The sequence below is a fragment of the Staurois parvus genome, unplaced genomic scaffold, assembly GCF_062004578.1.
Source record: "Staurois parvus isolate SC_StPar_1 unplaced genomic scaffold, SC_StPar_1.0 ptg000287l, whole genome shotgun sequence".
Lineage (NCBI taxonomy): Eukaryota > Metazoa > Chordata > Amphibia > Anura > Ranidae > Staurois > Staurois parvus.
The window spans coordinates 30,802,644-30,816,836 of NW_028318083.1; the positions used below are offsets into that span (position 1 = coordinate 30,802,644).

Below are 14,193 nucleotides of genomic sequence, written 5' to 3' on the forward strand. Positions count from 1 at the left end.
TCTGAAGTGTTTCGGGGAATATTATCTGCTCATATTCAGCCAAATGCTTCAGAACTCATTGGACGCCGCTTCACAGTGAAGATGGACAATGACCCAAAGCATACTGCAAAAGCAACCAAAGAGTTTTTTAAGGGAAAGAAGTGGAATGTTATGCAATGGCCAAGTCAATCACCTGACCTGAATCCGATTGAGCATGCATTTCACTTGCTGAAGACAAAACTGAAGGGAAAATGCCGCAAGAACAAGCAGGAACTGAAGACAGTTGCAGTAGAGGCCTGGCAGAGCATCACCAGAGATGAAACCCAGCGTCTGGTGATGTCTATACGTTCCAGACTTCAGACTGTAATTGACTGCAAAGGATTTGCAACCAAGTATTAAAAAGTGAAAGTTTGATTGATGATTATTATTCTGTCCCATTACTTTTGGTTCCTTAATAAGTGGGAGGCACATATGCAAACTGTTGTAATTCCTACACCGTTCACCTGATTTGGACGTAAATACCCTCAAATTAAAGCTGACAGTCTGCAGTTAAAGCACATCTTGTTCGTTTCATTTCAAATCCATTGTGGTGGTGTATAGAGCCAAAAATGTTAGAATTGTGTCGATGTCCCAATATTTATGGACCTGACTACTTCTAATATAAACTGGCATATTCACTAAGGTATGTAAATATATCTGTCATTAGGCAGGGCTAATCTGCATTTAGCATATATTGTCTATGGTTGGAAAAGAAAGCTAAGCTCAAATGGTGCACATCACTAGAGAACCAGTGAGATGTCAAGTTACTGGCACTCAAACACTGTTCTATATCTAAATTAATTTCTATCAGGAGCTTTTCAATCCAATGCTCTTTATGCTTAAGATAAGCAGAACTGTTGTAGCACATGTGCCATCATGTGAGGAAAATTCTAGGGTAAACTTATCCCAAGTCACCTCCCTTAGACACTCTTCAATAACCACTTCAGCTCTCACACCTGTACATTCCCTATAGACCAGAGCAATTTTTACATTTCTGCTATTGGCCTGTTTTTTTTGGCAATAACTTTGTCATTGCTTAAAGAGTAAGTTCCCCATTTTACAAAAAAATAAAAAGGTGAACTTCAAATATCCTGGGCATGTCTCTGGGCACCGCTGTACATAGCAGCTATAATGCCCCACACTGCATGCCGCAATACACAGCTAAAAGTGAATATCCATCATTGTGCCCACAATAGAAAGCTCCCATTGGTCAGGGCAGCCACTGGCTGACTAATGAGAAGCATTTAAGACTTTTTCTTCTAGTAAGGATCTGGAGGAGTGGCCAAGATATTTGGATATTTAGTTTATTTTTTTATTTTTTGGGAAAAGGTGAACTTACCATTTAAGATAGATAGATAGATAGATAGATAGATAGATAGATAGATAGATAGATATAATTCTTTTCTAGTACACACAAGGCTTTCTTTTGGTGATATGGTTTTGAAAAAACTATTTTTTTTAAGGATCTACTTTAATCAGTGTTCATTTTTAAAAAAAATTATGCTATTGTAGATAAAAGATATAAAATGTACTTATAATTTTCCCTTTTTTAAATTAATACTAAAAATTGGATTTTAGTACTATAAAAAGCTTTTTGTTATTTTTGGAGTCCATTGAGGGACACAAGAAGTCTTCTACTGTTGGGTTACACTGCCACCTACAGGAGGATTGGAAAGTGTAAACGAAAAAAAGCCCAGGTTTACTCCTACTACTTCTAGCACCTCAGTTTTGTTGTAAAACAGTACTCTGAGAAAAAGCCAGAGGCTTTAAAAATGTTTTTTTTATAAGGCTCAGATCTGACATTTAAGAGTATTTAGTGCCAATTTCTAGTCAAGATCTCTTTATAAATCTCTGGGATTGAAATACCAGTTTCCACATCAGGTAAAAAAGAATCTCCAGGTGCAATAATATATTTTGCTGGAAGAGGCTTTTCTTGCTTTTAGCAAGGTAGGAATCACAGGCTCAGAAACCCTTCTGTCCATAATTTTTCGAGTTTCAACAGCTATGCGGTTATTGCCAGGGATTGAGGGGCAGGATGAAATAAAGGGCCTTGAGATAGCCCAGGGATCGTCTCCTGGATGTTTGAGTATGCCTGTGCACTAGGTTCATCTTGGCCAGTTTGGTGCAATTAGAATCACTGTTTTCTCCACTTGCTTTTTTTTTTTGAGCAGACAAGGAATGATTTGCACTGGAGCGAAAGCGTAAATTAACTTGAACTGAGGCCAGGGGATTATCAAGGCATCTGAGGCTAGAGTCAAAAGATTCCTGGTTCTGGCAACAAATAGTTTTTGTTGAATCTGGAGGCTAGGATATCCACATCCAGAATCCCCCAACTTTGGCATATTTGACTAAGGACATCTGAGTGAAGAGCCCATTTCACTTAATCCAGGCAATGACAGCTGAGGTAATGTGATTTCCAGTTGTCAACTCCTGGGATTTGGACCACAGGGATTTCAGCCTCCATCGCATGGATCAAGAGAAATGGGCTCTTCCTCCAGATGACTTTAAATAAAGTAGAGGCTTTGTCTGTCAAGGTTGGTTTTTGGCCTCCAGCAAGGAGGTTCATTTTCCTGTCCAGCCTGCAATATTAAATTTGGCAACTAAATGGAAACCAGAGTAGATTTACTGTTTTACAGAAACTAGCAACTGTTTAGCCTTAATAAATAAACTCCTTCATTCTAACAAAAGGAAATAGGTGTGTCCTGGGAGCTCAGACTCCATTTTAAGAAAGGAGGGAAAGGAACCAGCCATAATTCTCTGAAGCACATGTTGTGGACTGAAATTATATCCTTTATAGGTAGCATCACTGGTGAGCATAGATTTTGCCATCTACAACCTAATAATTTAAATGAGTTTTGTATGTTTCACACATTGATTGTATGTTTTATCTCACTTGTTTTTTCCTATTAGTTTCACCAACCCCGTTTTGTTAATAAAGCTTCAAGATTACATTCAGTCTGGATTATTGCAGAATAGGAGGGTTTAGCTGCATGCCGAGTTACACACAGGGAAATGTCTAGCAAGGACAGAACAGTGGGCATATCCCAGAAGGTGTCTTCAGGGACTAGGCTCCAAGGAAATGGATCACAAGCCAGGATTCTGTGACAAGGTGAGCACCCATGCAAGATCCAATGCCCGAAGCAACATTACAGACTGTCCCCACTAGGTGGGGTCTGGCTCCCAAGGTTCTACTGAGGTTGTACTGAACTTGCAGCTTTGGGACATCCCATTAAGTAAGAATTAATATGGTCGCTCTGTGTCCTGTGATGTACCCACAGCCATGCACCTTAGCACACATCAACAACACTGAGACCGGTATTCATGTAAAGTGCTGATGTAGTCTATTGCACAGCCATCATCATTCTAAGGCACAAACTAACTAGCATGCTCCATTGAAACACATATAAATTTCTTTCACTGCGTAGATAGCAATGCCAACAGATGATTACACACAATGTGGTTTATTTATTAAAGCTGGTTCACTCAGTATCCTGTGCACCTGTACATTGTAGCCAGTCAGCTTCTAACCTCAGCTTGTTCAATTAAGCTTTAGCATTAAAACCTGTAAACTGATTGGTTTCTATGCAGAAGTGCACAGGATTTTGAGTGAAGCCGTATGTTTGACTGTACTCACGGCAACAACCTTCAAGGGGATCCTCCACTTCAATGTGCATAAGTCATGTAAGTAAGACCAGAAACCATTCTCTACAGAATAAGGCCGCTAGCCCAAACACAAGCTTGTGAGAGTGTAAAGGAGAATTCCCCTGACAGGTTTAAAGGATGGTTTTTAAAGTGCTGATTGAACCAAATTCAGATCCTATAAAGTAACAGGCAGAGGCACATGGGAGAGACCCTGCACAAGAGTCTAAGCCAGCTGTCTGTGGAACAAGACTACAAGTGCAGGGACCTCACCCTCAATGGTGCTAAAAGGCAAATGCTAGTTCAGGTCCATTTGTAAGGACAGAACATGTCCCACAGTGAACATCCAGGGGTGAAAGCCTATCGCCTCACACCAAGCAAAGTATGCCTTCTGTGTCCAAAGATAGACATTGCGAGAAGTAGACTTCCTAGATTTTGGTACCAAACTAATCACCTATTCAGATTCTTTATTGTTCAGCTAGTTACAACATGCAAGGCAAAAGACATGCAATGCATTTATGGGGGGCACACAATGGCAGAATGTTAAATGGACTCCAAAGTAGTCCTAAGCAGACTGATCTGCAGGCAAAGGATGTTGTAAACATCAGTCGGTGCTGATGTTCACAGTAGAAGAGTAAAAAAAAAAAAACCTCTTTTCCACTTTTACTGCAACTTGCGGGTGAACTTGGGTTTGGACCTGGAAGTTGAGATTGTAGAAAAACCAAATGGGATCTTTACAAACTGAGTCATGGGCTTCTTTTGTTGCAGAAGATGGTTACTTTTGTCAATGGTGACATCCTTGGTGAGGGCATCCAGGGAAACCCTTAAAATGTGTTGTCCTTCGAAAGGCATATGAAGTAAGCACTTTTTGCATGCAGGTTCTGAAGCCTAACACATAAACAAAAGGGTCCTCCTTATGTTCACTGGCAAGAGATTGGACATGGGAAATGAGGTGTGAGACTTCTAATAACTAGCCCACACCATAGTTCAAATCTGCAGGCATGAATTCCAAAGGCTCTATGGCCAAGGGATTAATTGCCATAGTGATCAGATAACTTCTAGTGGCCCTAGACCAGCTATAATTTGACAGGTTAACCCCTTGACGCTGATGTAACACAAATATGCCGCCTCACAGAACTGGGCTTTTTTCCGTGGGGCCGCATATTTGTGTACCTGTCTTTGTGCTGGGAGTGCACAGCATGGCGCGCTCCCAGCACAAAGACCGCGGTGTCACTGACCGTACCGGGTCCCATTCTAACGATCGGGACCCGGGCTCCCGATTCCGGGTCACATGATCGCTGTGATAGCTTCTGATTGGCTATCACAGTGATCAGTCACTGTACAGCCTGCCCCCCTTGTTTTTTTCTCTTTCTATGAATGGAGGAGGAGAGAGATCCATTGTATCTCTCTAACTGCTGACATAGAGGGAAAAAAAAAAAAGATAAATAAATATTAAAAAAAAAAAATAAAAATAAAGAAGTGTGTTTTAGGTAAAAAAACAAAAACAAAATGTGCACTATTGTTTCTGGGCTGTACTACGGGTACAAACAACAAATAACATACACATATATGATATCGCTGCGATCATCAAGAGCTGGAGAATTTATTTTGGGTTGTTCTTTGGTGGTAGGTTATGGTAGTAACAAGAAACACACAGCTAAATTAAAAAAAAATTATTTATTTTACTATTTTGGGCTAGTTTTCCTTTGATAAAAAAAAAATCTAAAGATTTTACCATTTACCACCAAATGAAAGCCCAATTTGTCCTGAAAAAAACAAGGTATAATTCACCTGGATGTACAAAGTAGTTATGATGATATGTACAGTTTTACTAACACATGTCAACGTTGCAAAATTGTGCTTAGGCATTTAGATTTGCTTTACCCATAGGCGTGAAGGGGTTAAGGTCACAGCAAAGACAGGTGGCCTTGTGGGACGTGCCAAGGAAAAAAGATTTCTTAATTGGGTGGGATCCACATTAGAAGGCAGGCCAATTTTAACAAAATCCTTCTCAAAGTGGTACAAGGCTGGCAGATGCTTTGAAGGCACAAAGACCTTGTCATGATCTTCAGACTCCATAAAGGAAGACTGAAAACAGAGAATGCACCAAAATTGTCTTGTAGGTCTTAGGAGCCCCAAAGGAGCCTAAACTGGGGGCAAAACTTGTAGATGAAGAGAATGTACAGCTAAAGGACTCCATCTCCCACAGGAGGATTTCAGTAGCATCATATGGGACTGACAAGCTTTTTTCCCACCACGCTTCTGTAAGTGTGTTTTATCTTTCTGTCAGAAGAAAGTACCTTGCTTATTTCACTTAGAAGCGCCTTCTCTCCCTCCTGACAACACTTGTAGAGGCTGTAGGTAATGCCACGGCTCTGGACATGGTTTTTAGATGGCGTGTATCTTTTGTAGCAGCAGCTATTACAGCTGCTGTATTTACTGTGTATTTCAATGATGTTTGAATGTATGTAGCATGCCCAGTGTCAACAACAGATTAGGATAACATACTTTAGTTCCCCACATATAATATGACCTTATTTCTACTATTTGTTTTCAATCATCCCACAGCACCGCCGCCCCAGATTTTAGGTTGTAGCTCTAGTACTCTGTTCTTTTAACTTCCTAAACACAATTGTCAAAATCAATTACCGTATTTTTCGCTCCATAAGACACACTTTTTTCCCCCAAAAAAAGGGGGGAAAATGTCAGTGCGTCTTATGGAGCGAATATGGAGCGGCCGGTCCGGTATTTCCACCGCCGCCGTGTCAGAATACCGGGCCGGCCGCTCAGCTCTGCAGCGGGACCTTATGGAGATGACTGCTGACCTTTGGGGAGGTGGGGAGCAGGTACCTGAATTTGACAGGTACCCGCTCTTCAGCGGAGTTGTTCATTGACCTTACCTGTTCCTCTATCCAGCGGCGCGCTGTCTTCCCGGCTTCTGTAGTGTGGGCGCTGGGCTAGACAGCCGGGTGCCAAGTTCGCATGCGCAAGAAGCGGTGCTTTTTGTGAATGGTAAGGCGGTACCTGGGACACGACAGATCCCAGAAGCCACGGGACCAATCACAAAGCGCAAGTGCTTCTTGCTCAAGCGCACTGGGCACCCGGCTGTCATGCTGAGCGCCGACACTACAGAAGCCGGGAAGACAGCGCGCGGCTGGATAGAGGAACAGGTAAGATCAAAGAACAACTCTGCGGAAGTAAGAGCAGGTACCTGTCAAATTCAGGTACCCGCTCCCCACCTCCCCAAAGGTCAGCAGTCATCTCCTGTACTGTCCGCAGTCTCTGGTCATCCCTGTGCTTTCTGCAGTCTCTGGTCATCCCTGTGCTGTCCGCAGTCTCTGGTCATCCCTGTGCTGTCCACAGTCTCTGGTCATCCCTGTGCTGTCCATAGTCTCTGGTCATCTTCTGTACTATGTCTGCAGTCCATTAGTTCAGAATTTTTTTTCCCCTGTTTTCTGCCTCTAAAACCTAGGTGCGTCTTATGGTCAGGTGCGTCTTATGGAGCGAAAAATATGGTATTACTAATCAATCAGGGAAGGGCTATCATTCTTTCTGTAAGGGCCCAATCCAGCTGCATTGGGTTGTGTTGCACAACACACATTGTCAGCACATGTGCATGTATTAGCATGTTGGTGTGAACGGGCCCTTAATCATATTTGTCCATGCATGCATAAAAAGATAGAAAATATGCAGTAAATAGTGTATACCTAATCAAGTCACTGGGCTTCTTAAAGCTTTTGGGGCAGTAAGTGCAACAGTTAGCAAATTTGGGTTCAGTTTCCAGTTCTGCTTGTTTGTCTTTGATTTCACTTATACGATCTTTCTCTGCCGCTGACTGCACCAGCACTTTCTCAGAAATAGTAGCTCCCTCTCTAGGTCGAATTTTTGCCAGTTCAGCAGTCTCCTCCTCTGTGAAAGTAATGACGCCATGGCGGGACTTTCTTGATTCTAGTCTCTCTGAATTCTCCTCCTCTTCCTCAAGACATACATCTCCTGTAATAAGGAAAAAAGGAACAATTGACCATTTGTATTTGTTAGGATAATTGCCCATTTACAACTAATTTAAAAATGAACGAGTACAAATCAGACTTATGTCTGAATAGTATACAATAAGAACACAAACTGGAAAACTAGAAAATAGACATGTAAAAACATAAACAAAAAGAACTTCTATAATTGGACATTAAAAGATGTAACAAGAGACTTTATGTAATAGCAAAACGTAGCCTGACAATTATTTTTTGCTACAGGCAACTAATAGGGAAAATCTAGTCACACCATTTCTCACTTTTACGGTAGTTAGTTGAAAATTTCTAGTTTTGAAAATAGATCTGACTGCAAATTGAAGTACATGGAGATTGCATTTATTTAAAGAAACTCTGGATAGAAGAAGCCTGTTACTGGCAGGATTTATTTTTGAAAATCGGAAACTGAAGTGTCAATATAATCTTTTTATAACCGCATGAGTCACAAGGAGAAGTAAAAAAAAAAAAAGCACAATTGATATTCTGCAGTGCAGCATTTGGAAAATGCTTCTTTATTTTTGTTGAACATTTCTACCCTTTTCTTTACAAATATTCTATCTTAAGAAAAAGTTGATAATTTCATATATATTTTGCTCAGTGTGTGGGCCCCCCTCTGCTTGACAGAGGTCGAGTGTTTAATTGATTTTTGTCAAAGGGACATAATAGAAAAAGTTTCATTGATCATTGGCTGCAGCCAATTAGCTACAGTAATTGATTAGTGTATTCTGACAGTAGCGGGTGCCATCAGCAAATAACATCACAGAGGGGGGGGGGGGTTCCTCTATCTACCTTGTTCCTGTGGACGGAAGAATCTGCTGGGTTTTTTTCACTGTCCGCTAGCCGAACGAAAAAAGAACTTGCAGTGTATAGTCAGCCTTAGTCTGTGCTAGGAAGAGGCTGAAAATGGGGGCCTGATCAAAACAGCCCAAAGAACAGCAAGGAAACTAAAGATTTTGTGTGACCTTTTTTGTTCTGGCAGTCCCTGTGAGGGTGGACTTTTGTGACAATTTTTTTCTGTGGAGAAATAAAAGTGGGCAAGAATCTATAAAAGGCAAACTGATATGTTAAAGGGTTCCTCCATGTGAAGCTGGTCCCTACATTTGGTGGACGTTACAAGTGGATTTCACTCTTCCTCATGGCTAGTCCCTACTGCAAGTAAGCAATTTGTTATGTAGTATGTATGTTCTGGGCTAAAACTGGCACTGCAAGACACAGCACTTTAAAGGTGGCAGCAGTTATTAACCAATGGAATTTAAAAGGGACAGTGAGGCCATGGGGGGAGCACTGCTAAAAGTGTATCTTTTCCCTTAATCATATTAGCTGGCGAGCCAGAAAAGTCCCCAGAGACACTCTAAGATGCCTGGTAAGTCAGAGCTAGAGATCTCTCTCGACAACTTTTGAACTGCCCAATTACTTGACCCCACACTTGTAAAATCTTCTGAAAATGTGAAGGTAAACAATGGAAACCCAGGAAGACCTGGGTTGGAGTTAGTGTTTTCAGATCTCAGTTCCAATGCTTCATTATTGCACTCTATTGGGACTACTAACTAAAAAAGTCCCTTTTGAGTGAATAGCAATGGGCCTGGTCATAGTGGTGGTTAAGTTGTCTACACGATGCCCTTACATTCTTGTCATGAACGATTATGCCATTATACTTAATATCTCAAGGCTGTTGTTTTAAGAAATACAACCTCCAAAACCATTTCCAAAGAGTTGTCCCACATTTTAACCTGCACAGGACTCCTGCAGAAGATATTGATGTATCTAGGGACTCCCTTTATGTCAAAGGTTAGGAAAGAAGTTTGATGAATGTTGAATATTAATCCTCTGCATGCTTTTCTGTACAACCCTCAAACAGATGGGTCGGTGGAAATGTTTAATACAGCTCTGAAAAGTATGCTGAAAAAAGGTGTAGATTGAAATAGGAGAGAAAGGTATTGTCTGTTGCTCTATTTACTGTATTGTTCGAAATCCAAGAAGCTCCCCCAGTCCTCAATAGATTTCTCTCCCTTTGAACTATTTTACAGATGGCATCCTCGCGGCTTGTAAATTATTGCTGAAGAAGCTTGGGAGAATGAGGACCCATCGCACAGCATAATAAAACTATGCAAAACTGTACTGATGCTGCGATTACCATTGTCAGATAATATATGTGACTGGTTCAAGAGGCCCAAAAGGTTTTAACAGATTGCTGATAGTACAAATTTTCCACATAGGGAATCAAGTTCCGGTCTTCACTCCCACAGTGGAAGTAAGTTTTTGACCAAGTGGCAGGGCCTTTATGAGCGCTTGAAACAAGTAAGAGAGGTGAAGTAAAAACCAAACAAAACAGAAAAAACAAACTGATCACATAAACTTGAATAAATCCCAACTCCAGGAAATGGAACAAAATCTACTCTTGTAGTGAAGCTCCCCAGAGGTTTAAGGGTTAATTGCTCATTATATCTGGGGGCACACAAACAGACACAATTACTTACTCTATTCCCTGCTTGGCACTGCCCTCTTCTCTCTGAAGCTTCAGCCCGTGGGCTGTCCCTCTGTGTCATCATGTACAACACAGGCCTATTAACTCCTATTATTCAAGCATGCACTGTGAGTACATTTGAGAGGAGGCTGCGGGGGACATGAAGAGATCCTGTGGAGTGCAGACCAAAGTAAGTACTTCTCCTTATTCCTGCATCCCTAGAAAGAACACGCATTGGACCCTTGCAGAGTGTGAGTGCGTGAGTGTGTGTTGGCGATGAAACATTGCATGAGTAGATTTTTCTCCAATTCCTGGAGTTGGGCTTTAAGGCTTGGAAAAAGATAGGATTTACAAGCCCGTGGTGACAGGGGGAAGGGTACATGCTACTGGGCCCCATGCTGAACAGCAGGCTTGATGCATTCTGAACACATGACGTCGACTGCTTAGTACTGGCACCATTCAGAAAATACTTTGCATTTTCTGAACGAATGCAAAGTGTTTTCTGATTGGATAAGGTGGAGAGGCAGGGAGGTGATGACATGCTTTCCACCTTGACCAATCAGAGATCACTTAGCATTCACTCAGAACATGCAAAGCATTCTGAAAAATGGCACCCGTATTGAGTGGCCAACCTTTTGAAAACCCACACTTCACTGTTAACCAACCTGACCAAAAGCAGATAATCTGTAGGGATCAAGTGGAATGCAATGGAAGAAGATTTCCAAAATTTGAAACAGGCTTTGAATATGACAGCCAATTCCTTAGTAATCCAAGTTCATAGAAACGCATTTAGACTTCTTCATATTACATGATGTTTTTATCATTTTTTGAGCTTTAAAGTATATGGATACCCAAAACCTTTTTTCCACTTTTGGAGAGTAGGGATTTAATTTCAAGTTCTGTCACAGAGACAAACACAAAGTAAATGGGGAATTAAAGAGGGTAATTACCCTTTTGGTTGCCCACAGAACAAATGTCTCCTTTGGGAGGCTTCCCCTCTAATCCTGTTCTGGGGACAACTAACTTTTTTGTTTTGAATTCATAATTTATTGCCGGGATAATGGTTAACAGGACAAATACAGAAGTTGAATCTTCCAAGTAGGACACCAACAGCAATAAAAAGTTGACCAGGGTTCAAACTCCTCCCCACTGTACACAAAACTTTGACTATTCATACACTTTAACAAGCATTTTTTTTAGTTTAAGGTCAGATAAAATGAAGGTTGACCATAAAAGATATTGCTAACAATATACACTCACAGGCCACTTTATTAGGTACACCTGTTCAATTACGGGGAAACACAAATCGCTAATCAGCCAATCACGTGGCAGCAACTCAATGCATTTAGGCACATAGACGTGGTGAAGACGACTTACTGAAGTTCAAACCGAGCATCAGAATGGGGAAGAAAGGGGATTTAAGAGACTTTGTACGTGGCATGCTTGTTGGTGCCAGACCGGCTGGTCTGAGTACTTAAAAAACTGCTGATCTAATGAGATTTTTCACACACAACCATCTCTATGGTTTACAGAGAATGGTCCAAAAAAGAGAAAATATCCAGTGAGCAGAAGTTGTGTGGATGAAAATGCCTTGTTGATGTCAGAGGTCAGAGGAAAATGGGCAGACTGGTTCGAGATGATATAGAGGCAACAGTAACTCATGTCAATGTGGATAAAAATCACTGAAGAATGCTTCTAACACTTTGTTGAATCTATGCCACAAAGAATTAAAGCATTTTTCTGAAGGGAAAAGGGGGTCCAACCCAGTACTAGCAAAGTGTACCTAATAAAGTGGTCAATGAGTGTATATGAGAATAGCGGCAACTTTAAAGTGGAACTTTAGTAAAAAAATTAAGTCCTGAAAGATTACTTCAGGCTGACGCTTTTCCAGGTATACCTATGTAAAACATTAAAAATACACTATATTGCCAAAAGTATTGGGACACCCTTCCAAATCATTGGATTCAGGTGTTCCAATCGCCTCCATGGCCACAGTTGTATAAAATCAAGCACCTAGGCATGCAGACTGCTTCTACAAACATTTGTGGAAGAATGGGTCGCTCTCAGTAGTTCAGTGAATTCAAGCGTGGTACTGTGATAGGTTGCCACCTGTGCAATAAGTCCATCCATGAAAATCCCTTGCTACTAAATATTCCATGATCAACTGTTAGTGGTATTATAACAAAGTGGAAGCAACTGGGAACAGCAGCAACTCAGCCACAAAGTGGTAGGCCACATGTGCGGGGTCAGCACATGCTGAAGCGCACAGTGCACAGAAGTCACCGACTGTCTGCAGAGTCAATAGCTAAAGACCTCCAAACTTTGTGTGGCCGTCAGATTAGCACAACAGTGTGTAGAGAGCTTCATGGAATGGGTTTTCATGGTCGAGCAGCTGCATCCAAGCCTTACATCACCAAGTGCAATGCAAAGCGTCAGATGCAGTGGAGTAAAGCATACTGCCACTGGACTCTAGAGAAGTGGAGACTTGTTCTCTGGAGTTAAGAATCACACTTCTCTTTCTGGCAATCTGATGGTCGTGTCTGGGTTTGGCAGTTGCCAGGAGAACAGTACTTGCCTGACTGCACTATGCCAAGTGTAAAGTTTGGTGGAGGGGGGATTATGGTGTGGGGTTGTTTTGCAGAGGTTGGGCTTGGCCCTTAGTTCCACTGAAGGGAACTCTTAAGGCATCAGCATACCAAGCCAGGCCTTCTCGTCCAACATGAGTGCCTGACCTCACAAATACGCTTCTTGAAGAATGGTCAAACATTCCCATAGACACACTCCTAAACCTTGTGGACAGCCTTCCCAGATAAGTTGAAGCTGTTATAGCTGCAAAGGGTGGGCTAACTCAATATTGAACTCTACAGACTAAGACTGAGATTCGATTAAAGTTCATGTGTGTGTAAAGGCAGGCATCCCAATACATTTGGCAATATAGTGTAACTGTCTAGAACTTAAAACCCAGTAAAGCACTGTCTCATCCTGCTTTGTACAGCCTTGATTTCTCTCTATTCTAGGTAGAGTGGCTAAAATCAGTGAGCCATAAACTGATTAAGTTACATATACAAGGATGGTGCCTTATCTTATCTCCCTGATTTTCTCTCCTTTCCAACTCTGCATAGGCAGCTGTGAACCTATGCACAGTCAGCTACTGCAGCCTTTCCTTCTACCTGAGCCAAGACATACAATTGACTACTTGCCCTCCAGAAGATTTACTCCTCTTCCTGACCAGGCCATTTTTTGCTATTCAGCACTGCACTATTTCAATTAGTAATTGAGTAGTCATGCAATGCTGTACCCAAAGTGTATGTCCTTTTTTTCACACAAATAGAGATTTCCTTTGGTGGCATTTGATCACCACTGGGTTTTTTATTTTTCGTGATATGAATGAAAAAAGACCAAAAATTTAGATCCAATAAACTTAAAATTAGTCATAAATTTAGGCCAAAATGTATTCTGCTACATGTCTTTGGTAAAAAAAAATCCCAATACATGTATATTAATTGGTTTGTGTAAACGTTATAGCGTCTACAAACTATGGTATATATAATGGAATTTACGCAGCTTTTAGTTTCTGACTGCACATTTCTTGAGGTGCTAAAAAAAATGCCAGGGCAGTACAAAGACCCCCTTTTAGCAAAGTAGACACCCCAAAGAATTTGCTGAGAGGCATGTTGAGTCCATGGAAGATTTTATTTTTTGCCACAAATTTTTAAAAAATTACTTTTTTTTTTTTTTTTTTACACAAAGTTGTGATCAATAGACAAATAGATGTATACTCACAAACCAACGGAAATTAAAAGCAGAATATGTGGTCCGCAGTGACAGTCGATACAATGCTGTACCCTTGCTAGAGATAAGCTGACGTGTTTCAGGAGATAAACCCCCTTCCTCAGAGATAGCTCTGAGAATCTGACGTGGAGGATTGAGCGGTTGGCTGTGCTTAACAGCAAAAAAGCGGTTTGACCCTGTGGGGTCGCTTCATGAAGGTGAGGGGGCAATCTTACTGGTGAAGGATTACACTTTTTGTTCACCTGCCAAATTTAT

At 41.3% G+C, this 14,193-nt stretch overlaps 1 protein-coding gene across 4 annotated transcripts in view; it reads right to left on the bottom strand.

The window, feature by feature from the left end:
• Positions 1-14,193, bottom strand: part of ZNF236 (zinc finger protein 236) — a 217,347-nt gene that overhangs the window by 78,531 nt on the left and 124,623 nt on the right. For all 4 annotated transcript variants that reach the window (XM_089682363.1, XM_089682361.1, XM_089682362.1 and 1 more), the window contains exon 21: positions 7,365-7,650. In XM_089682363.1, coding sequence (XP_089538489.1) covers positions 7,365-7,650 — 286 coding nt within the window. The remainder of the gene's footprint in view (positions 1-7,364; positions 7,651-14,193) is intronic.